Raw genomic sequence first — 26,838 nt, 5'->3', positions numbered from 1 at the left:
AACTCCTAATAAACTGGGCCACATGTCCCTGTGGTGAGCCGAGCTTTTCTGGGACAGGCACAGCCATGACGTTATATTTGGCCCAGAATTGGAGCGAATGCTGTTGTCTGCTCATTCTAGATTGGACAAAGGTTGTGTAGGTGATCTATGTGAAGATCAGTGTGCAGGAGATAGATAAAGAAGGCTGCAGGCCCCTCTTCACACACCCCACAAAGACCCTGGATCAAAACGTACTACCCAGTGATGTGAAGTGAAGTCTTACTTTTGGACTAAGGTTTGTGAGTATGAATAGGGTTAGCTTTTTAAGTGCGTTTCCTATTATTGGGCAGGACAATGTGGAGTTGTGAAGTTTATACTTATTACTGGCTTTAAGCATGTAAAAATATACATTTCTTTGTATTTTAAAACTAAATCTGAAGTTTAAGTTTATGAAGAAGAGGATGCTATTTAAAGACAGTGAAAGTGAGCCTCATGCCTTCGTTTTTTAATTGTGTCCAGCTTCACCGCTGTTATATTACAGAAGATTAGTTGCAAAAGAACTGTGGATGGAAAAGTATTAAAATTTGCCAATACCCTTTCATATTTATAATGTTTGTGTCTGGAGACGGGAGCATTATGATACCGCAGCCTAATGCGAGGAAGTAAAACCGCTTTCATGTGTGCTTAGCTTACTGAAGCATCCAAGCTGTTTCAATGTATTTTGAGGTTTCATTGAGGTTTCAGAGTATCTTGATAGTAGAAACGTCTGCCACTGGTTTTCTCACTGTACCACATCATTCAATATACCTACACTGATCAGCCATAACATTAAAACCACCTCCTGGTTTGTACACTCACTGTCCATTTTATCAGCTCCACTTACCATATAGAAGCACCTTGTAGTTCTACAATTACTGGCTGTAGTCTGTCTGTTTCTCTGCATGCTTTGTTAGCCCCTTTTCATGCTGTTCTTCAATGGTCAAGACCCCCACAGTTATTATTTGGGTGTTGGATCATTCTCAGCACTGCAGTGACAATGACATGGTGGTGATGTGTTAGTGTGTGTTGTGCTGGTATGAGTGGATCAGACACAGCAGCACTGCTGGAGTTTTTAAATACCATGTCCACTCTATTAGACACTCCTACCTAGTTGGTCCACCTTGTAGATGTAAAGTCAGAGACGATCGCTCATCTATTGCTGCTGTTTGAGTTGGTCATCTTCTAGACCTTCATCAGTGGTCGCAGGACGCTGCCCACAGGGTGCTGTTGACTGGATATATTTTTGGTTGGTGGTCTATTCTTAGTCCAGCAGTGACAGTGAGGTGTTTAAAAACTCCTGCAGCGCTGCTGTGTTTTATCCACTAATACCAGCACAACACACACTAACACACCACCACCATGTCAGTGTCACTGCAGTGCTGAGAATGATCCACCACCTAAATAATACCTGCTCTGTAGTGGTCCTGTGGGGGTCCTGACCATTGAAGAACAGCATGAAAGGAGGCTAACAAAGCATGCAGAGAAACAGATGGACTACAGTCAGTAATTGTAGAACTACAAAGTGCTTCTATATTTTAAGTGGAGCTGATAAAATGGACAGTGAGTGTAGGAACAAGGAGGTGGTTTTAATGTTATGGCTGATCGGTGTATATTGTATGGTTTGACCTGTTAGATCCATTGGCACAGTATGTTAATAAGATCTCGCTTCCCCTGTAATTTTTGATCAGGAAATACTTGTTAGTGGGATTTTAGTTTTGTAGAGTGACTAGTCCTTTCTTTAGATGAGTAAAAAGGCCCATTATGTGTAATTAAAAGTGTGTCATGTCAGGGATTTATGTGCCACCTTTGCACCATTTTCCTAACAAGGTTTCACGTTTGCAGTGTATACTGCATTTTACTGCATCTCCTTTCTTGCAAGAAACAACTGTACACTGTAAAACTGATGACTGTATACTAGCTGACTTAATTTCCACTTGTGCTGACATTGTTTGCAGATGATTTTCTGGCTGTTTCCCCAAACCATTAAGGTACACTTATTAGATGTTGGTACAGGATTTTGTATATTTTGTATAAGGCACACAGTAACACCCTGGACGGGGCGCCAGTCCATCTCAGGGCAGACACACATACACACACACATACACACCCATTCACCTATAGGGCAGTTCAGTGTCTCCAATTAACCTGACTGCATGTTTTTGGACTGGGGGAGGAAACCAGAGCTCCTGAAAGAAAACCCACGCAGACACGGGGAGAACATGCAAACTCCGCACAGAAAGGACCCGGACCACCACGTCTGGGGATCGAACCCAGGACCTTTTTGCTGAGAGGCGACAGTGCTACCCACCGAGCCACTGTGCCACCCAAGGCCAAAATCACCCAGCAGATTTGATCGCGGCTGTCTGGATTAATTTTTTAATTCAGTTTTAATGAAGCCCCTCAGGAAACGAAATGCATTCAAAGTTATAACAATGTGCTGTTCTTTATCAAACCTATGATGGCATGGATAAAGCAAATAATATGCCACTCAGGTGGCGCAGTGGTAAAAACACACGGTGGAACCAGAGCTGGCATCTCAAATACATTGTAGAGAATCTCAATTCTGCCTTGCCGGCCGAGGCTGAGTGGTCACATGAACAACGATTGGCCTGTTGTTCAGCTGGGCAGGACTAAGCCGGGTATGGGTCTCTCTCTGTCAGACTGGTGCAATTATGACCTCTGCTGGCTGATTAGAGACGCCTACACAGAGATGAGGAAAGAGTGCTCTTAGGGTGTGTCTCTCTGTAAACAACGCTAGGTGGCACAACACTCGTCAATGTGTGGGTGATAAGATGTATACAGCTTGCTGCCCACGTGTCGGAGGGGGCGTGGGTTAGCTTTGATCTCCTCGGTCAGAGCAGGCATAGGCGGAAAGGAAGCGTGACGCAATTGGGCAATTGGACGCGCTAAAGGGGGAGGAAAAGGGGAGAAAATGCATTAAAGAAAAGAAAAGAAAAAGCAAATAATAAAAAAAACACAGCGTTTCGTAAATTTACTTTGACTTTTATTTGATTGCAGACAGGATGAACCTGAGATATTTCATGTTTTATCTGCTCAACTTCATTTTATTTATTAATAAACATCCATTCCTGCATTTCAGGCCTGCAACACATTTAAAAAAAATTTGGGACAGTAAAGCATTTACCACTTTGTAATGTTGCCATTCCTTTTCACCACACTTAAAATATGTTTTGGCACCGAGGATACCAAGTGATTTAGTGTTTCAGCTTTTATTTTGTCTCATTCTTCCTGCAAACACGTCTTAAGATGTGCAACAGTACGGGGTCGTTGTTGTTGCATTTTTTGTTTTAAAATTGTCCACACATTCTCTATTGGGGACAGGTCAGGACTGCAGACAGGCCAGTCCAGTACCCGTACCCTCTTCTTCCACAGCGGTGCCTTTAATGTGTGCAGCATGTGTTTTTGCATTGTCTTGTTAAAAATGCATGAACGTCCCTGGAAAAGATGACGTCTTGAAGGCAGCACATGTTGCTCTAAGATCTCAATGTACTTTTCTGCGATAATGCTGCATCACAGAAGTGTTAATGACCTTTGCCAAGGGCACTGACACAGTCCCATACCACGACAGACCCTGGCTATTGGACTTGTTGCTAATAACCGTCTGGATGGTTCTTTTTGTCTTTGGTCCGGAGCACACGCTGTCCTTTTAAAAAAAAAAAAAAAGATCTGGAATGCTGATTCATCTGACCACAATACACATTTCCACTGTCGATGCCGCTTCTGGACATGGTTAACATAAGGCTTCTTTTTTGCACAGTAAAGATTTAAGTGGCATTTGTGCATGTAACTCTGTATTGTAGTGCTTAACAAAGGTTTGCCAGAGTAATCCCTCACCCATGTGGTTATATCAGCTATTGTTGAGTGGCGGTTTTTGATGCAGTGCCGTCTGAAGGATCGAAGATCACGGGCGTTCAGCTTAAGCTTGCGTTCTTGGCCTTTACGCACTGAAATTCCTCCTGATTCCTTGAATGGTTGAATGATATTTTGCACTGTAGAGGGAGAAATATGCAAATCCCTTCCAATCTTTCTTTGAGGTACATTGTTTGTAAACATTTTAATCATTTTCTCACACATTTGTTGACAAACTGGAGATCCTCTGATCATCTTTATTCATCAAAGACTCAGACTTTCCTGGATGCTGCTTTTGTACCAAACCACGATTACAATCACCTGTTGACAATCACCTGTTTGGAATCACATCATAATTTAGTTTTTTTTACCTCATTACTAGCCCTAAATTGCCCCCGTCCCAACTTTTTTTGGAATGTGTTGCAGACCTGAAACGCAGGAATGGAGGTATATTAACACATGAAATAAAGTTGAGCAGACAAAACATGAAATATCTCAGGTTCAAACTGTCTGCAATTAAATAAAAGTCAAAGTAAATGTAAGAAACACTGTTTTTATTTTATCTGCATTTTCCATACTGTCCCAACTTTTTCTGATTTGGGGTTGTAATATAATATCGTTGTCAGAAAAGCGTTCTAGCATTTGGAAAGAGAACCCTTTATTAGTATTCATTGCAAAGAAACAGTGTTTCAGTTCCTGAATTTTGAGCATTTATGAGCCTGCAGTCATTCAGCACGGGAACACTGTTTCGTTTTCTCTGTTTAATTTACAGTATCACTGTGCTTTGTTCTCTGTAGGTCTCTTTTTAACAGTGCATTTTAATTGGTGCGTGACATTTTGTAAGGAGTTAATATTCAAAAAGGAACTAGGTCAGTTGCATCCCATTTTCACACTTCCTATCCTTGGGTTTGCTGTAATGAGTATATGTGTGTCTGAGGCTCTATATAGGAGGGAATATGACCATGTACATCAGCCATAACATTAAAACCACCTCCTTGTTTCTACACTCACTGTCCATGTTATCAGCTCCACTTACCATATAGAAGCACTTTGTAGCTCTACAGTTACTGACTGTAGTCCATCTGTTTCTCTACATACCTTTTTAGCCTGCTTTCACCCTGTTCTTCAATGGTCAGGACCCCCACAAGGCCACCACAGCGCAGATATTATTATATTATTCTCAGCACTGCAGTGACACTGACATGGTGGTGGTGTTAGTGTGTGTTGGGCTGGTATGAGTGGATCAGACACAGAAGCGCTGCTGGAGTTTTTAAATACCGTGTCCACTCACTGTCCACTCTATCAGACATTCCTACCTAGTTGGTCCACCTTCTAGATGTAAAGTCAAAGACGATCGCTCATCTATTGCTGCTGTTTGCGTTGGTCATCATCTAGACCTTCATCAGTGGTCACAGGACGCTGCCCACGGGGTGCTGTTGGCTGGATATATTTTTGGTTGGTGGACTATTCTCAGTCCAGCAGTGACAGAGGTGTTTAAAAACTCCATCAGCGCTGCTGTGTCTGATCCACTCATACCAGCACAACACACACTAACACACCACCACCATGTCAGTGTCACTGCAGTGCTAAGGATCATCCACCACCTAAATAATACCTACTCTGTAGTGGTCCTGTGAGAGTCCTGACCATTGAAGAACAGCATGAAAGGGGGCTAACAAAGCATGTAGCAACAAAACAGATTTACTACAGTCAGTAATTGTAGAACTACAAAGTGCTTCTATATGGTAAGTGGAGCTGATAAAATGGACAGTGAGTGTAGAAACAAGGAGGTGGTTTTAATGTTTCTTTATGATGTACATTAACACTGATCATGTTCATAAATGTTGTAGTCTGGTCATTGTATTGTTTCACTTGATGCATATTTCTCACACTCAGACACTTTATAGGAAGTCATTTATGCATTCTTCCATGTCCCAGTGTTTGACTCACCACAGCTCATACACACTGGGCGCCTGGTGTGAGCAGATTGACAGTAACACTGACATCTGAGTTCTGTCAGGATGTTGCCACTGTTCTGTCTTTGGTCCATCAACTCGGTGTTTTGTCTTAATGTTGCAGTCAGGCTGCTGAAGTCTGGAACCAAGTCTGTGTACTGCTTCCTGATATTTCACAATGTTTTTCATCACTTATTGAGGCTTGTGAAATGTCCCATGGACTAAAAAGCTTGGAATCAGTGAGACAATTCACACGTGCTCTTATGAAGACAACAATAAGATGTCACCTCCATAATCCATTTTGTCTTTACTGGATTTTCTATTGCTGGACAGAGGGCTGAATTTTGGCATCCTAGGCAAGGTAGATATGTTCAAGTCACAAAATTCGAGTCCGAGTCAAGTCACGAGTGTTTAGGCTAGAGTCCGAGTCAAGTCATGAGTGTTTAGGCTAGAGTCCGAGTCAAGTCACGAGTGTTTAGGCTAGAGTCCGAGTCAAGTCACGAGTCAATATAATATACACAAAACATATATTGGAAATGTAGCATAGAAACAAATAATATGTAAGTTCAGATAAAAAAACAACAGATTAGCGACTGTATTTTGCCGTTTTACTTAGTACCTTTACTTTCCAGTTTCCAGTTACTGTACATTGTATTTAAACATTTCAATCATTTTCTCACACATTTGTTGACAAACAAACTTTTTCTAATTTGGGGTTATAATTTGATTTTATTCATGTTATGCTCCTTTAATTTGTACTTCAACTTAGCAGTGGTAAATAACAGGTGCAGAGAGAAATCACAATTGCAACCAGTTAAAATGAGGTAAAACTACACACTGAGCACAGAGAAAAAGAAGAGCAAAGAATTGTACGAGGACGTTATAACTAATATTGTGCAGTCTCTTGGACAGTCTCAAGGCTACATGTTTTAGTCTCATGCGTGTTTCAACAAGACAATGCCAAACCACATGCACATGTGTTACCAAGCATGACTTAAATAACAGAGTGCAGGTAAAGTCCAGACCAGTGTCACACTGAAAACAGGTGGTGCATTGGAGGTGCAGTATACAAAAAAAAAACAGACCTCAGACTGTTGAGCAGAGGATGTGTTGTATGAAGCAAAAACTGGAAAGATGTTTTACAGCTACACTTGGTTTCTTTAGATCCCAAACAATTACATCAGGTTGTTAAACTGAGGATTATGTAACGCATTGATGAACAGGCCTTATCCCATATTTTTTGTGTTGCAGCCATCAAATTTCCAATAAGCTTATATAAACCTAATACAGTTTATAATTCAAAGCTTTAAATAGCATGTCTTTGTACTGTTGTTAATTAAATAAAGGTCAAAAAAGATTTCATTGCTTTTATTTGCTTGACATCTTGATATTCACCTGGATATTCAGGAACTCTTAGTTACTCATTCATAAGTTTCTATTTCACTCTAAAATAAACATGCAGTTTCACACAGGCCAAATTCCTGTCATGTATCAAAATGGAAATAATCAACAATACGCAAATGAAATAAGTGTATTGAGTTTCATAAATCAGTCAATCTGTTAAAATTTGATAATGTGTAAAGCATGTAAAACTTTAATTGAATTCCTGCAAGAGAACTTATTTTGGCCCCAGTAACACAAAGGTGAAATGTATCACGGTCAAACATTTGCATAATGCCTAGTTCACATCACACGATTTTTTTTGCTTGCTGACTGGTCGGCGCTAGATTTGCCGGCTCGGCGATCGAAATTCGGCTCTCGATCGCTGTGTATGAACTACTCAACAACTCGAGCCGAGCGGCTTCGAAAAGAAATATCTAGCTTGCTAGATATCTGGATGTGAGTCAGCCGACTGACAATGAGTGTGGTGTCGAACAGCCAATGAGAACACAAGATACGGGGTGAGGGGAAACGCAGGGGAGGAGTTGTAAAAAGGTGGAACAGGGACACTCAAGTTGTCTGACCTTATCGTTCTCTACAAAACATAACAGAAATGTTGCATTGCAAAAAATATTTATTAACCTCCAACTCACTATACCGTAGAACAATCCATCCTGGCCATGTAGCCAAGTCCACTCAGATTCATTTATTTTTCCTACTTGATTTTACGCTGCACATCAGAGCACAAACTTTGATCACTCGCGTCTTGTTGACGTGCATTTTTGGACATCATCATTAAACCCCTCGTCACTTCTTGCGTGTGTTTTCGTGACAAAACATAGTTTGGGAGACCAGATAGACTCGCCTGCGATTCCAGTTGGTGATAGATCGTGTAGCGCCGATCAGTCATGTAGTGTGAAAGCCACGCAGACCTAAAGACTCCTGATTACAAGAGATCCAGTCGTGTAGTGTGAACTGTACAGCGACCTGACAATTTGGAAAGTTGTGTAGTGTGAACTTGGCATAAGGTGGCACCATGTTGGAGTCACCAAGTCTCCAAATGTACAAAGAGATAAAACATCCATTCCAGAAACTATCTGAATGGAGTGTCATTAAAAAGCTTTTCTTAGATTAGATTAGATTAGATTCAACTTTATTGTCATTGTGCATAGTACAAGTACAAAGCCAACGAAATGCAGGAGCATCTAACCAGAAGTGCAAGATAGAGATTATTTACATATAATACAGTAAAAAGTGCAGTAGTGACCAGATAAGTAAAGGTGCATATATTAAAAACAGTAAACAGGTAATGGTTGTACAGTGTATAGACTACTATATATTTACAAGGTGACTACAGTGGCTAAATCGATTAACTACAAGGGCTAAATGAATGATAATAAATAGATGAGAGTATATAAGTATAGTGGATAATATACAATATATACATACATTATTGTTGTGCTGGTGTGATTAGTGCAGTAGCGCCATGTGCAAATTTGCAAATACTGATATGTAAACAGAAGAGATGAAACACTTAAGAAGTACAAAAGTTTAGTGCGATCCAGGGTGCAGTGATATTTCTTCATCTAACTACAAATGTAATTTTGTTGAGTTTAATAAACACTAATGGAATGTTGACTTCAACTGAGACACAAATGGCTCCTAACAGAAAGATAGAATGATGTTGATACAAAAAAAGAAACCTTATTCTCATTACTAAATAAGGGACCCCCCTGTCTGTGTGGGTTTTCTTTGGGTGTTTCGGTTTCCTCCCACAGTCCAAAGTGTGTAAAACATGACGTTAAAAATCCTAATAAATAAATACTAACTAAGGGGAGCATATTTTATGTTTTAAGGATATTTGTCCAGAATCCTGGATGATCTGCCTTTAACAAAAAGCTAAAACTAGGATATGGATGGATCTTCTAGCATGACAGTGATCAAACTCATTTCAAATCCACACAAAATGCTAAGGTGAGCACAGGAGCAAGCTTTTGCTCTGGCCGTTCCCAGTCCTCTGACCTTAACCTCATTAAAAACCTGTGTTTTACTACAGAGTTCATAGAGTTTATTCTCTGCCTTTTATCAGCAGAAACAAATCTAGCTGCTGATTTTCGGGACACGTTTGTACAGAATATGTCTGTAAGCCCTGAAATAAGGAAGAATAAAAATGGAAGTATGTATCAGTAGCCCGATAAACAAAGGTGGATTTTTGACAAAGCCGTTTGTGATGTGACGGGTTGTGGTGACTGGGTTGTTATCTGCTAACTATGAGTTCCTAAAATAAAAGGGTTACGGTTATACCAGTGAAGAGGATTAACCTTTTGTTTTCAGGAAATCCAAATCTAAAATATTCAAAATACCCAAATCACTCATTGTCCAAGATCTTCTCTTGAGCAATGATTTTAAAGGTCTGGTTGTTTCACAGAGTCCATAATGCAGTGTACCTTAACGAGGTTCCTTTTGTACTAATAAACAGCCCACATCACCAATCCTTAATCAGTGGACATCAGGTTCTTTTCAATGTAGTTATACTTCTTTTTAGGCCAAACCCACCTTAAATATGTGTTACTAAAGCTTGTTCATTGTTTTTCCAATTGTATCCATCCATGTTGTTGTTGGCCATCTTCTTCCTCTTATACCTTTAACTCTTCCAAGTGTCTTTTTCAATGTGCCCAAAGTTATAGCACTTATCTGGGCTGGTCTGGTTTTCTGGACTTTAAGTAAAAGTTTAGGTTTGATTTTGAGCTACTGTAGCTCAAATTGCTGAAGAAGTTAATGCTTGTTCTGATAGAAAGGTGTCAAAATACACCGTGCATTGCAGTTTGTTGTGTATGGGGCTGCATAGCCGCAGACCAGTCAGGGTGCCCATGCTGACCCCTGTCCACCACCGAAAGCACCAACAATTGGCACGTGAGCATGCATCGGAACTGGACCATGGAGCAGTGGAAGAAGGTGGCCTGGTCTGATTAATCACGTTTCTTTTACATCATGTGGATGGCCGGGTGCGTGTGCGTCACTTACCTGGTGAACACATGGCACCAGGATGCACTAAGGCAAGCCGGCAGAGGCAGTGTGATGCATCGGGCAATGTTCTGCTGGGAAACCTTGGGTTCCACCATCCATGTGGATGTTACATTGACACGTACCATCTACCTAAGCATTGTTGCAGACCATGTGCACCCTGACTTAGCCTCCAAATTTCCCAGATCTCAATCCAATTGATCATCTGTGGGATGTGCTGGATAAACAAGTCTGACCCACGGAGGCCCCACCTCACAACTTACAGGAGTTAAAGGATCTGCTGCTAACATCTTGGTGCCAGATACCACAGCACACCTTCAGGGGTCTAGTGGAGTCCATGTGTCGATGAGTCAGGGCTGTTTTGGCAGCAAAAGGGGGACCAACACAATATTGGGAAGGTGGTCATAATGTTATGCTTCATTGGTGTATATCCTCTGTATGCTAACGGAAAGTGGCATCTTTATTTTTGGCACCGGATATCATCATTCTGGTGTAGACAACGTACACAATCCCAATACAAAAGTAGAATTCAGCAGCTCTGACACCAGCATGTTCACTGCCTAACCAAACAGACCCTTAAATTAAATTAAATCTTACTTATAATAACTTGGCTGATCTAGAGGTACATACTTTTTATTTTCTGGAAACATTGTGTTTTATTGCCTTCTCTAGTTTCTATTCTTTCTCATGGTATTAGATGCGGTCGACTCACACTTTGACGGAACATGTAATTTTGAGGAAGTATTCTGCAGTGCTAGGATTATTTTGGTGGCTAAAACCTCAAACATTTTTCCAAGGTTTTGCCTGCCTAAGCCTTTCAACGCTAACGTTAAATCTTGTGTTAAATGTGTTTACTAGATGGGTCATTGCGATAAGAGTTATCTATGTAAGAGGCACACATACTATTTTCCCTGCAGATACTCGTATCTAATCCTCAAGTATCTGCCATATTGAGTATTTAACATTTACTGCATTTAGCAGACACTTTTATTCAAAGCAGCTTCCAAGTATGACTTTTACTGTTTGAGCAATTGAGGGTTAAGAATGTAGCTCAAATGCCCAACAGTGGCAACTTGGCTTAAACCGGCAACCTTCTGATTACTATTCCAGTAGCTAAACCGCTCAGCTACCACTGTCGTAAGTACTAATACAGAGACTCACTTCAGCAATCTAATCTTAATCTTCATTTTTGTATTTTTTATTGTGATAATTATACCAAATAAAACATGGTAAAATTAAAGTCAGAATTAAATCTTAAATCATTCTAGGATTGTGTGAAATTATGTGACCTGGCAACACGTTTCACCTTTTAAACTTGTAAAAGGAACTGTAAATAATACATGACAAAACTTCTCATGTATATTTACTAGGGATGTAAAGATACACTCTACCCACGATGCAATGCGATTCACGAGACTGAACGATTTTTTTCCTGATTTTTTTAAACAAAATGAAATTAAAGACAAATTATGACAGTTTCCTTTTATTATTTATCTTTAAAATAATAAAATACTGTATTTGTGCTTATCATTTATTTATCTAAATAATGAATGTCCTTTTATTTCTGAGGTAGGTACAAACTGCAAAACAATGCTGCACATTTCCCTTTTTGTAGGTACAGTTTGTTTGGCATCTGCCAATAATCCATCCAATTGCCAAATAGTGAAGTGTGAATTCTCACTTCAGAGTACATTTGTACTGCTCCAGAGTCCAGCAGTAGAATGATTTATACCACTCCAGCCGACATGGCTTGCCATTGTGCATGGTTACCCTTGGTTTGTGTGCAGCTGCTCACCCATGAAACTGGGCAAAACCCATTTTGTAATGCTCTGATTTCAGATGCAGTTTGGAACGTTGTAGGAATGGACAACGTTTTTTGCACTTTGCAGTTTTAGAACTCTGTGACTGCTCTGTCAGTCTGTGGTGACTATGCTACTGTTGCGTCTATATGCCTACATTTCACAATAATAGCACTAACAGTTGACTGTGGATTGTCTATCATTTTACAAACTGACTTTTAGCAGGGCTGGCATCCTATAACAGCCATGTTTAAAATGCCTCAGTTATTTAGTACCACCCATTCTACTGCCAGCATTTCTCTGTGGAGAGTGTGTGGCTATGCCCTTAAATTTATATATCATTAGAAATGGTTGTGGCTACTGGCTACACACTTTTGGCCATATTGTGTATATACATTAGGGTTGGGTGGTATGACGGTATTACGGTATACCGCGGTATTTAAAAATGGTGACGGTATTTTAAAAATGTGAAGTGCCATTGTTGTAGGTGGTTTGAGCTCACTGATTGGTTGTGGAGGTGCTCACTTTTTGAGGTGATGACACAAAAGCTAGGGAGCGCTCTAGATAGGGTGTGTTCAAACACCTAGTGAGCTGCCTTGCTGTCTTACTGCCTACATAGGCAGCTGCCTCAGTAAAGAGGATTCTAAGTCAATGACTTATTATAAGGCAGGTTATTCAAACGCTCTACTTGTTCCATCGGTTTTTGCTTGCTAAGCTAACAGTTAGTATCTTGCCATTCAAAACCATGGGATGGGGTGGCACAACGTGCTGGCATGTCATCACATCTGTGTACCGAATACGGTTACATTCACTGGCAAGCCCGAACTTGCAAAAAACACACTTTTTTGCAAGTTTATACAATATAATATTATCTGTGTGTGTGTGTGTGTCGCGCTCACTCTTCGCGATACTCGGATTTCGGATTTGAATTCCGACAATAAACAGCTTTCATTATGACTGGTTAATTCTCCGTACTGATGTGAAGCAGAATTGGTGTATTACAGCCAATAAGAACGGCGCAGAAATGAAAAGAACATATAAAACATATACAGTGTATCACAAAAGTGAGTACACCCCTCACATTTTTGCAAATATTTGATTATATCTTTTCATGGGACAACACTATAGAAATAAAACTTGGATATAACTTAGAGTAGTCAGTGTACAGCTTGTATAGCAGTGTAGATTTACTGTCTTCTGAAAATAACTCAACACACAGCCATTAATGTCTAAATGGCTGGCAACATAAGTGAGTACACCCCACAGTGAACATGTCCAAATTGTGCCCAAAGTGTCAATATTTTGTGTGACCACCATTATTATCCAGCACTGCCTTAACCCTCCTGAGCATGGAATTCACCAGAGCTGCACAGGTTGCTACTGGAATCCTCTTCCACTCCTCCATGATGACATCATGGAGCTGGTGGATGTTAGACACCTTGAACTCCTCCACCTTCCACTTGAGGATGCGCCACAGGTGCTCAATTGGGTTTAGTCCATCACCTTTACCTTCAGCTTCCTCAGCAAGGCAGTTGTCATCTTGGAGGTGTGTTTGGGGTCATTATCCTGTTTGAAAACTGCCATGAGGCCCAGTTTTCGAAGGGAGGGGATCATGCTCTGTTTCAGAATGTCACAGTACATGTTGAAATTCATGTTTCCCTCAATGAACCGCAGCTCCCCAGTGCCAGCAACACTCATGCAGCCCAAGACCATGATGCTACCACCACCATGCTTGACTGTAGGCAAGATACAGTTGTCTTGGTACTTCTCACCAGGGCGCCGCCACACATGCTGGACACCATCTGAGCCAAACAAGTTTATCTTGGTCTCGTCAGACCACAGGGCATTCCAGTAATCCATGTTCTTGGACTGCTTGTCTTCAGCAAACTGTTTGCGGGCTTTCTTGTGCGTCAGCTTCCTTCTGGGATGACGACCATGCAGACCGAGTTGATGCAGTGTGCGGCGTATGGTCTGAGCACTGACAGGCTGACCTCCCACGTCTTCAACCTCTGCAGCAATGCTGGCAGCACTCATGTGTCTATTTTTTAAAGCCAACCTCTGGATATGACGCCGAACATGTGGACTCAACTTCTTTGGTCGACCCTGGCGAAGAATTTTCCGAGTGGAACCTGTCCTGGAAAACCGCTGTATGACCTTGGCCACCATGCTGTAGCTCAGTTTTAGGGTGTTAGCAATCTTCTTATAGCCCAGGCCATCTTTGTGGAGAGCAACAATTCTATTTCTCACATCCTCAGAGAGTTCTTTGCCATGAGGTGCCATGTTGAATATCCAGTGGCCAGTATGAGAGAATTGTACCCAAAACACCAAATTTAACAGCCCTGCTCCCCATTTACACCTGGGACCTTGACACATGACAACAGGGAGGGACAACGACACATTTGGACACAATTTGGACACAATTTGGACATGTTCACTGTGGGGTGTACTCACTTATGTTGCCAGCTATTTAGACATTAATGGCTGTGTGTTGAGTTATTTTCAGAAGACAGTAAATCTACACTGCTATACAAGCTGTACACTGACTACTCTAAGTTATATCCAAGTTTCATGTCTATAGTGTTGTCCCATGAAAAGATATAATGAAATATTTGCAGAAATGTGAGGGGTGTACTCACTTTTGTGATACACTGTATATAACGGTTCCCAGAGATGCGACTCGGTTCATTTGAAAGAGCCGTTCAATAGAATCGGATCGTTCGCGAACGACCCATTAGTAACAGAGAGGCGTCAGTATACAGTATTAACCCCCCCCCGCGGTAATACTGTATACCGCGGTATTTTATGAAGACGGTATGACGGTATGAAAATCGGCAATATCGCCCAACCCTAATATCTCTTGTATATATTCATTATGTACATGTACTCATTATGTATACCTTGTGTATAGAACCTCACCCCAGCAGAGGCACCTAGTAGCTGGAACGCATGTACCCGGATCTGTCCTCTTATAGCTTGACCTTCATTTTCTCTGTAAAATGGCGTCAATTTAGCAGAGCTGCTCAAACTAGCACACTAAAAATAAGCTGTACAATTCCCACCACTGTCTTTATCGCTGTAGACTCTGCTGGATCCGCACGTCAGCATCATAAGTGTTTGTATAACGGTACATTAGTCAGCTAAAATGTTCTTACACATTAAATATTACAATGTGTTTAAACATGTATGCAGCATGCTGTTTTTAACAGTCTCCCGTCTTTAATATCTAAAGCTGTGAGAAAAGATGGTCTGAAAAGTACTGCTGTCTACAGCTTCACTCCCATCGATTGTCATGCCTTAGGAGATATTCAGAAGCATTTCTCACTTTCACTGTATAGCACACTCACACAGCAACATAATTATTCTTTTATATCTATCCATTTCTGCCTCTTGTCACTCAGGTAGTACAGCACAAACTGATAAACCATATTAGCCCCTCATACATTATAGAAGCTATAAAGTATATTAACGCCTGACCATAAGCTTGTTACACAGTCATATTCAATATTCATATTCAATCATATTCATATAAAAGTGCCCCCTTGCCTATGGCTGACATAGCTTCCACTCTTCTTGGAAGCATTTTCACAAGACTTTGGATGTGTCTTTGGGAATTTGTGCCCTTCAATCAAAAGAGCATTTGGAGGGTCAGACACCAATGATGGATGAGAAGGCCTGGCTTGCACAAAATATTAGTTTTCCCAAAGGTGTCCAGCTGGACATGGATCAGGGCTTTGGGTGCACCACAGAGTTTCTCCACACCAAATTGGTCAAACCATGTGGTGCACAGTCATGCTGGAACAGAAAGGGGACCGGACTATGTGGGTGGGGTCTTCAGGACCCTGATGGGCAGACAGAGAGGCGCCTGTGCAGAATACATAGGTGAAAAAGGGTTCCGCTAAGGGCTGCAGGTGGGTCGGAGGAGGCGTGAGCAGCTATATACCCACCTCGACTGCAACCAGGGATCCCCCAGCAGCAGAATTATTATTGGGTTATTCAGAAATTCTAAGGTGCTAATAACACTAGAAGATGATGTTTTGTCTTTGTGGGTGTATTTTATCGTGTCTTATTTTATCAAGGACTCTTATAATCTGGTTATGTCAGGTCTGTTCTAAGAGGCTATCAGTCCTTGCTAATAAATCTTTTCCCTTTGTCCCATACAGTTAATCAGCAGAGGAGAGCTCATGTACCTTAACTGCTTTAAAACTGATTTGGACAAACTGAGGACGACCACCTCCTTACAAGGCCAATGACCTTCGATCTTGTACGTATACATTGTCAGTTGTTTCTTTTACCAGTCATGTCGGAGTAAGTCCTATTATTTAGGTGGTGGATCATTCTCAGCACTGCAGTGACACTAACATGGTGGTGGTCTGTTAGTGTGTGTTGTGCTGGTATGAGTGGATCAGACACATCGTCACCGTGTCCACTCACTGTCCACTCTATTAGACACTCCTACATAGTTAGTTCACCCTGTAGATGTAAAGTCAGAGACGATCACTCATCTACTGCTGCTGTTTGAGTTGGTCATCTTCTAGACCTTAATCAGTGGTCACAGGACGCTGCCCACGGGGCGCTGTTGGCTGAATATTTTTGGTTGGTGGACTATTCTCAGTCCAGCAGTGACAGTGAGGTGTTTAAAAACTCCATCAGCATTGCTGTGTCTGATCAGTGTCACCCACCACCCAAATAATACCTGATCTGTGGTGGTCCTGGGAGGGTCCTGACCATTCAGCATGAAAGGGGGCTAACAAAGCATGCAGAGAAGCAGATGGACTACAGTCAGTAATTGTAGAACTACAAAGTGCTTCTATATGGTAAGTGGAGCTGATAGAATGGACAGTGAGTGTAGAAACAAGGTTAATGTTATGGTTGATCGGTGTATACAGGTGTACAATACAACTAAATTCTCTTATCGCATATACCAGCTTGTTTGGAAGCTGGGGTCAGACCGCAGGGTCAGCTATCGTACGGCGCCCCTGGAGGAGAAAGGGTTAAGGGCCTTGTTCTGCATGGCAGAGCTGGGATTCGAACTCTCAACCTTTCAGTTGATAGCCCAAAGCTCTAACTGGCAAAAGTAAAAAAAAAAAAAAAAAAAAAAAAAAAAAAAAACTCCAAAAAATAAGACTTTTTACCCACTTACAGCTAATGACGTAAGTTGGCAGCTTCATATTAATACCCAATGTCAACTACTGTCCACATACTTTTGACCATCTAGTCTATTTCAGTATCTTAAATATGAAATCTTGAAGAATTGTGTCCCTACTTGCATAATTATTCAATTGATTTACTTCTTTCTTTGTATCCTCAGGATCTACTCAGTGGTTTGGTTCCGCTTCTGTAATGGAAAATCGTGGTGAGTGATTATTATATATTGTTGCGCCCTCTACTGGTTTGAATTCCTGTGTCACTAAACGGCTGCAGAGCTGCTTGAATGTTTCACTTGATCATTGACCTTGAGTATTACATTAGCATAATATGTTTGTGTTGGGCTCTGTGGAGATAAACAGGTAATTAAGGCAGGATTTGCGCATATATAATAAGCAATGCAGTACACTGGGCAATATCATAACATTTATAATGGGAAAATCTCATTTTAGTTTATCTTGTGTACTTGTTATAGCACAGACAGTTTGTTAGGTTCTGATATGGAAGAATTGAAGTTAAGTCGGAGTTGGTGCATCATTGTAAAGCTCTTGGATGACATTTTTTTAATTAAATGAGTAGTTTAAACAAACGTTAAATATGCATGTGTTTGCCCTTGCTGTAAATGTTTTCAGAAAGCCAAGACATGCTTGGTGTGTAAAGCGAGTGCCTTCAGTTATGCTATTTGGTAACTAAATTTAAAGATATTTTTGACATTTTAACTGTGGAGTCGAGGTTGATTTTGTGTATTTTCCTTCTATGCATAATTATACATCTCATTTAGCAGTAAATATTACAGACCACTTTTGGTATTTTGCTTTATAGCACAACCTAATCTACAGGAAATATATGGAGGAATTCTTTTTTTTTTTTGGCCTAAAAAGAAAATGTATAAATATTAGGGATGTAACGATACACTCTACCCATGATGCGATACGATTAACGATACTGGATTCACGATATGATTTTTTTCCCAATTTTTTTTTTTTTAACAAAATGAAATTGAAGACAAATTATGACAAAGTTTCTTTTATTATTTCTCTTTAAAAATAAAATAAAATACTGTATTTGTGCTTATCTTTTATTTATCTAAGTAATGAATGTCCTTTTATTTCTGAGGTAGGTACAAACTATGCCAAATAATGTTTATTGTGTAAAAAAAAACTGAAATGAAATTTTAAAACAAATCCAACATTAAATAAATAAATGAATAATACAAATAATGAAAGTATCCTCACATAAATACATTTGGCTGGAAAATCCCCTACCTGGCAACTTTGTGAAGTGCCATCAACCATAAATTGTTTTTATTATTTATTTATTATACAACACTTAAGTTACTGTTGAAAGCTTGGACTTGCATGCAACAAAATTTAAACCAAGATTAACATTTACCTTGTTTTACTCACACACACAAAGACACACAAGTAATGCTTAGTAATAAACTGTAGTTTCTAAAGCATTCTTTGCTTGTTTTAATGAGCTTGAGAAGAAATTAACATTATTCTAAACTAACATTTGCATGTCCAAAGACGTGCAAGTGAGGTGAATTGGAGATACTAAATTGTCCAAGACTGTGTTTGATATGACCTTGTGAATTGATGAACCTTGTGTAATGAGTAACTACCGTTCCTGTCATGAATGTAACCAAAGTGTAAAACATGACGTTAAAATCCTAATAAACAAACAATATTAATGTAAAGCCAAATTGGAAAGATGTTCTATATTCAAAACAGTCAATTTTGCTAGGTGCTAAGGCGCATCGGTAAATATGATAGCCCATTACCACTGGAATCCCCAGTGCTGTGTTTTATTACTGTCCTGTCCGTCTATGGTGTGTTACTGCATTGTGCCCAGTGATTCTGGGGAAACCAGACCCATCGCTACCCTGACCAGGATAAAGTGGTGATAAAACAAAAAAAATAAATAAAAGTTTAATAAAATATGCATCTGTCCAGTTTTATTCCTGTGGATGAAACTCACATTCCTACATTATGTCAGTATTTGCTCAAATAGTTGCTCAGTTCATTTCATAAAGCAAATCAACTACAGCTCAGTTTTTCCAGGTCGCAGCTGTACTAAAACCCACCAGCTGTGAGTGTTTGAATCAGTGCCTCAGTGTAGATGCTGTAACTGGGACACACAGAAATAGGACTGCAACTTACATATAAGTGGCTTTATTTTAATTAGAGCTCATTCACTTGAGTTTAGTCCTGGTCTGGTGGATATTTGAATGGCTTTTGAAGGTCAAATATATACAACCCCTGGCAAAAATTATGGAATCACCACTCTTGGAAGATGTTCTTTCAATTGTTTAATTTTGTAGAAAAAAAAGAAATCACAGACATGCCACAAAACTATCATTTCTCAAACTGTCAACCCTCTGGCATTAAGAAACAATAAAAAAAGAAACAAATATAATAGTTGTGGTCAGTCACAATTGCTTTTTTTTTAGATCAAGTAGAGGAAAAAAATATGGAATCACTCAAATCTGAGGAAAAAATTATGGAATCATTAGAAAACACTGCACCATTATTACTTTGTTGCACCACCTCTGGCTTTTATAATGGTTTAAACTCTCTGAGGCATGGAGTTAACTAATGACAAACAGTATTCTTCATCAATCTGCCTTCAACTGTCTCTTGCTGTTGCCAGATCAGCTTTGCAGGTTGGAACCTTGTCATTGACCATTTTCTTCAATTTCCACCAGAGATTTTCAAATGGATTGAGATCCGGACTATTTGCAGGCCATGCCATTGACATTATGTGTTTTCTTGAAGGAAAGTTTTCACGTCCTTTGCCCTATGGCAAGATGCATTATCATCTTGAAAAATGAAGTCATCATCACCAAACATCCTTTCAACTGATGGAATAAGAAAAGCGTCCAAAATTTCAATGTGGACTTTGGCATTTATTGAAGACCATCTCCCCTGTGCCTTTACCCGACATGCAGGCCAATATCATCAACAACTGTGGAAATTAACATGTTTTCTTTAGGCAGTTATCTTCATAAATTTCATTGGACAGACACCAAACAAAAGTTCCAGCATCATCACCTTGCCCAATGCAGATTCGCGATTCATCACTGAAGATCACTTTTATCCAGTCACCCACAGTCCACGATTGCTTTTCTTTAGCCTACTTTAACCTTGTTCTTTTCTTTTTAGGTGTTAATGATGGCTTTTGTTTGGCTTTTCTGTATGTAAATCCCATTTCTTTTAGGTGATTTCTTACAGTTCAGTCACAGACATTGACTCCACTTTCCGGCCACTTGTTTCTCATTTGTTTTGTTGTGCATTATCTGTTTTCAAGACATATTGCTTTAAGTTTTCTATCTTGATGCTTTGATGTCTTACTTGGTCTACCAGTATGCTTCCCTTTTACAACCTTCCCATTTTGTTTGTACTTGGTCCAGATTTTAAACACAGCTTACTGGGAACAACCAACATCTTTTGAGACATTCCACAATGATTTATCTTCTTGAAGGAGTTTTATAATCCTCTCATTTGTTTCAACTGACATATCTTGTGTTGGAACCATGATTCATGACAATCTGCTTTGTGCAACAGCTCTCCGAGGTGTAAGCACTCTTTTTAAACTGAAGAATAATTAGCAAATCTAATCTGCTGCAGATGTTTTGTTTTTAAACTGCAAATTACAGAGTGATTCCATAATTTTTTCCTCAGATTTGAGTGATTCCATATTTTTTTCCTCTACTTGATCTAAAAAAAGCAATTGTGACTGACCACAACTATTATATTTGTTTCTTTTTTTTATTGTTTCTTAATGCCAGAAGGTTGACATTTTGAAAAATGATAGTTTTGTGGCATGTCTGTGATTTATTTTTTTTCTACAAAATTAAACAACTGACAGAACATCTTCCAAGAGTGGTGATTCCATATTTTTGCCAGGGGTTGTATATATATATACAGTATATATAGGTTGTAAGTTTTATCCATTCCATTTGGGTGGCATGGTGGCTCAGTGGGTAGCACTGTTGCCTCACAGCAAGATCCTGGGTTCGATCCCCAGGTGGGGCGGTCCGGGTCCTTTCTGTGAGTAACTACCGTTACTCATACTCTTAATAAATATCCATTCAATTTCCATTTTTTTTATTTACTGCTTTATCCTGGCTGGGTTGCGGTGGGTCCCAAAACAATCTTTTGCAGGTCTTTGGCCATCCCCCTTCCTCAGACATAGCATAATAAACTAATTTAAACAGTCTTGTTTTTGTTGAATTTAAGATGTTTTTGTAGGTTTTTTTTTTCTGTTTATGCCCCTCCCCCCCCATTTTCTTTCAGTCTAGTCATATCTAATTACCCAACCATAAGGCTTGTTGATTTATCCTCTCTTGCTTTTTCAACCCTTCTTCTTGCAGTCTTATGTTGTTAGAAGGCCTGTTTATTCTCACAGAATTGCTAAATACTGTGATAGCATTAACTGGTAATCCTTTAGCCAATGAAGTGCTCATAACAAATCACAAAACTAATGGGGCTTTTAGATGGAATGAGATGTATGTTCAAGGTCAGCCTAGTTTGTTCTCTATTGATTCTGTGTCTGAGGAAAAATAACCTGTTTAGGTTGTGGTTAGATAAATGGGTATGATGTGTCAGCAAACAGAGCATTACAATGGAGGTTGTTGGGAGTCATTCATAAATGTGTCACACGTACACACTCATTTTGCTCTAATGCGAACTCCTAGATAAGCTTGCATGCTTGGAATTCCAATGGATCAGAACGAGAGGATTTAACTGACTGGTTCCTCTAGGGGGCACTGTACTGTGTTCTGTATTTTTAACTGGACATTTTGGTAACACTGGAATGAGGAACACATCTGTGATTAATTCATAGATTAAAATCGTGTACATACTACAAGTCATCAATACAACACCGACAAGCAATTAACAGTTTATTAGGGCTTTATTTAGAGCACTATTATACTTTGAATGGTAATCGTACCTGCATCTTATGAATTACTATTTCTGTTAGGGGCTGCAAATAATAATAAATAAATAAACAGTCGTTTTACTAGAGTTTTACCTTTACAAGGATCTACAGCATTGTGGTAATTGGGTTTAGTGTTGTTTAAATAATGCCCCTGGTGTCTAATTCCTTGTTTCCTTGGCGTAAAAAATAAATAAGTACATAAATATTCCTTGTTTTAATAAGTAAATGTACTCACTCACTCACTCATTCACTGTCTTAACCGCTTATCCAATTAGGGTCGCGAGGGAGGTGCTGGAGCCTATCCCAGCTTTTCAATGGGCGCAGGGCACACAGTAACACCCTGAACGGGGCGCCAGTTCTTCGCAGGGCAGACACACACTCACACACCCACACACACCCATTCACCTATAGGGCAATTCAGTGTCTCCAGTTAACTTGACTGCATGTTTTTGGACTGTGGGATGAAACCGGAGCTCCCGGAGGAAACCCACACAGATACGGGGAGAACATGTAAACTCCGCACCGGACCACCCTGCCTGGGGATCGAACCCAGGAACTTTTTGGTGTAAGGCGACAGTGCTACCCACTGAGCCACCTTGCCGCCCTAAGTAAATGTACTGCATTAGTTATTTGCTTAATACATTTTGATAACACATATAATTAGCATTTTTTTTGGAAATAATGTTTTTACATTTACTTAAGTTATTAATACATACTTATTATTTTAACCCATTTTTTAAAATATGTGTTTGTATTTTTACTAAAAGACTCATTGGTCAGTACGTTTGTTATTGCATATAAGAACACAAATCTGGAAAACACATTGAAAAAGAAATGCTGATTTAATTTAATCAAAGCAAATTTATCATAAAAATGAGCTGCTTGTTTAGTAATAGATAAACCCACTAGAGCTGTTTTTTCTCTAATAATGTACTCACAAAAATGAATAGTAATCAATAGTAAATGGCTAGCATTTTATGAAACTATGCATGGGAGATGTACCATCGCTGTCATTCATCTTGTAAACACTGGTGCCAACGTTCTATTCCATGCACTTTTTAATTTGAATGTATTCTGCCTTAACACCTCTAAGTTTGTCATTTGTCACTGGCCCAAGTAGAGATTTTTACTAAATCAGGGTGCAAATAAATTACATTTTATATTTGTTTACATTTATGTGCAAATCTGGGGGAAAACCCTGAAGGAAAAACAAAACTGCATTGGTATGATATAGTAAAATTTTACCCCATTCTTCCAGTTGTTGACCATATTGTTTTAATGAAGTTCCTTTTAGTCATACACACACACACATGTTGCATGTTGACCCAAGCTTCCTGGAATGATAGGCATCCATCTGTAACTGACCTGCTGGCTTTCTGATTTCTGAAATCGGGAAGGTGGGGGTTCTGGTTGGTGCAGAGGGAGGGTCAGTGTAAAGGAAAATAGTGGGAAGTAACAGAAGGAGGAGTACAGAGTGCCAGCACGGGAGAAGGGAGGTAATGTTGGTGAAAGAGTCCCTGAGAGAAAAGGCACAGCACAGTGAAGATCAGTGAGACGGCGTGGGAAGAAAAGAGAAGCTGGTAGTTAAGAAGTAAAGAACTGTTAAAAAAAAAAAAAAAAAAAAAAACTGGTAAACTAAGTCAGGCAGTTTAGCTGCTTAGTAAAAGTGCCCGTTCCTAGGGCAGAACTAAAAGCTTAGGCCCTTAGGGCCAGGAGTATGGGACAGAGCTTCTCTCTGGAGACAACATCTCAGGACTTTAGTACACACACTGGTGAGTTACTATACAAGTCATTTTTGAGATTTTTTTTAATGGTTTAATACCAGCATAAATTACATTCCACATTACTTGCTTGTTTTATTCGTACAACCTAACATTTTTATCTTAATGTCTTTAAAAATATTTTTATACTCTGTAAAAAGTCTTTTTTGTTAACAAACAAGACTCCCGCAAATGTTCCATGTATGTTCCTTTCAGATAACATCTGTGATGTGTAAGCCACTGACAAATGACTGTTTCACAATGGTAATTTAGACATTATTGACACTTCTTATTATTATTATTAAAATAAATATGACATTTGTATGTGCAAACATCTAATTTATGTAAATCAACAGAAACTACTTTAAAATGCAATTTTTGCTATACAAAAAAACATGTGTCAGAATTACTATTACAGATGTTGTCTTAGGGCAGGGGTGTCAAACTCATTTTCACCGAGGGCCATATTAGCATTATGGTGGTCCTCAAAGGGCCGATTGTAACGTATCCTGCTATGATTGAAGTCTTGGACAATTTTTTGTTTTTCTTGGAGGCTAAATTCTGTGTTTGGTGTCAAAATGCCAAATTTATACTGTATATTTATAATGTACGTATATCTACATTTATATTGTACTCTTTTACCACAGACATGGCCTCATAACACGAGACGTACCGCTTTTTCTTCTCAAAGCACAAACTTGTATTCACTTTTTTTCATCTTTTATGAAATTACCTTCCTTCTGCTTCAATTTTCTCTTCTTGTACATTTTGGGATTATTTATGAATATTTCTCAACATCGCCGCTTCAGTTAAACGCTGATGTGGAAACACTGCCATCTAGTTGTGGGATGCGGTCACTTCGTGAGTCACAAAATCGGCATGCATTGTGGGAAATGCAGTTTATGTACGATTTTACAGTGTATTTTAAGTACTTATCAGTACACCCTTAGTGCTGGTCTCAAGCTCGGATAGATAGGAGTGTTGCATCAGGAGGGACATCCGGTGTACAAACTGTTTCAGGTCAAATATTCAGACAAATGATCTGCTGTGACTCTCTGATGGGAGCTGTCAAAAGAAAACATTTATTATTAAAAAGTGAATGACAGCTTTTAAAAATAAAACACCTTTTTTTATGCATTGCTCCTCTAAGTTGGATGGCAAAAAGGATATTGGCAATTTAATGGACTTAAAATCATACAATGCCTTTGAGTGATCAGTCTGTGCATGTGACTACAGACCGGTGGCTGTTATTGAAGCAAAATGTGACTCTACAAAGTATTAAATCAGGTGACTGAGATTTTGAGACATTTTGCCTTTTTCTTGTCATTGTATAAATGAGGCTTTAATTTAGTTTTTAATTTAGACTAGAATTAGAAGAAGAAAGCTTTTCATTTTCATTTCATTTCATTTTCGCCATTTAACAGACGCCTTTATCCAAAGCGACTTACATTACAGTTACAGTCTGAGCAATTGAGGGTTGAGGGCCTTGCTCAAGGGCCCAACAGCATCAACCTGGCAGTGGTGGGGCTTGAACCAGTAACCTTCTGGTTACTAGTCCAGTACCTTAACCACTAGGCTACGGCTTGCTTTTATTTGTCATATACACTGATCAGTCATAACATTAAAACCACCTCCTTGTTTCTACTCACTGTCCATTTTATCAGCTCCACTTACCATATAGAAGTACGTTGTAGTTCTACAATTACTGACTGTAGTCCATGCTTTGTTAGCCCCCTTTCTTGCTGTTCTTCAATGGTCAGGACCACCACAGAGTAAGTATTATTTAGGTGGTGGATCATTCTCAGCACTGCAGTGACACTGACATGGTGGTGGTGTGTTAGTGTGTGTGGTGAGTTTTTAAATACCGTGTCCACTCACTGTCCACTCTATTAGACACTCCTACCTAGTTGGTCCACCTTGTAGATGTGAAGTCAGAGACGATCGCTCATCTATTGCTGCTGTTTGAGTCGGTCATGTTTTAGACCTTCATCAGTGGTCACAGGACGCTGCCCACAGGGCGCTGTTAGCTGGATATATTTTTGGTTGGTGGACTATTCTCAATCCAGCAGTGACAGTGAGGTGTTTAAAAACTCCAGCAGCATTGCTGTGTCTTATCCACTCATACAAATAGAAACAAGAAGGTGGTTTTAATGTTATGGCTGATCAGTGTATACAAATACATGTGTACAGTACGATGAAATTCTTTCTTTGCATGTTTGGAAGCTGGGGTCAGAGTGCAGGGTCAGCCATTGTATGGAACCCCTGGAGCAGAGAGGGTTAAGGGCCTTTCTCAACCGGCCAACAGTGGCTGCATGGCAGAGCTGGGATTCGAACTCTCAACCTTTTAGGCTACCACTGTACCACTGTACCACTAGACAGTTTCAAGTATCTTTATTGGTAGGATCCTAAATAACTTCAGATAGGCTACAGTACATATACTGCATGGTGTATAACACGTGTAGAAGCCCTGATTGTAGTGATAGTGATCCATGTACATAAAATGTGTCTATTTAGACCTTCCATAATTGACTGGAAAAATATTTTCTGTATATTCTGTTTGTGTTGTACTGTATAATACACAGTGTTACTGTTTGTAGTGCTTTGACAGTCATTTATGTGAAACAAACAGGAGATGGCTGGAAAACCGCTATGATACAAACTTTTTTAGATTACATAGCAGAGTGTTGAGCTGATCTTGTGGTTTTATTGATCGGAGAAAGAGCTATTACTTGCAATAAAAGCGAGAGTAGGAGGAAGTTGCTTTTCCTCATGAGTTCTCCCAGCAAAGCCTTATCTTGCACTGCTCTAGGCTTGCCTTTAAACCACTGGCATCTGATCAGCTCTGTCTTCATTTATTGTGCAGTACACATGCCTTATTTTATCTGAATATAATGTTGAAGTACAGTGAGCTGTTTACACTCATCATGTTTATAATTCTGTTTA

The 26,838-nt window shown here is 39.6% G+C and overlaps 1 protein-coding gene across 5 annotated transcripts in view; it reads left to right on the top strand.

Annotated features, from left to right (window-relative positions):
• Nucleotides 1-26,838, top strand: part of phactr4b (phosphatase and actin regulator 4b) — an 81,262-nt gene that overhangs the window by 4,890 nt on the left and 49,534 nt on the right. For 4 of the 5 annotated variants that reach the window (XM_062991358.1, XM_062991356.1, XM_062991357.1 and 1 more), the window contains exon 1: nucleotides 23,407-23,907. In XM_062991358.1, coding sequence (XP_062847428.1) covers nucleotides 23,853-23,907 — 55 coding nt within the window. In that variant the 5' untranslated portion in view covers nucleotides 23,407-23,852. Of the gene's footprint in view, nucleotides 1-16,206; nucleotides 16,308-17,354; nucleotides 17,400-23,406; nucleotides 23,908-26,838 lie in introns of those variants that run through there. The other variant, XM_062991355.1, reaches the window with a different exon arrangement.

This window comes from Trichomycterus rosablanca, chromosome 3 (assembly GCF_030014385.1).
Source record: "Trichomycterus rosablanca isolate fTriRos1 chromosome 3, fTriRos1.hap1, whole genome shotgun sequence".
NCBI classification, from domain to species: domain Eukaryota; kingdom Metazoa; phylum Chordata; class Actinopteri; order Siluriformes; family Trichomycteridae; genus Trichomycterus; species Trichomycterus rosablanca.
The sequence above is the reverse complement of the archived record's forward strand: the minus strand, read 5'-3'. Positions and strand labels throughout refer to the sequence as shown.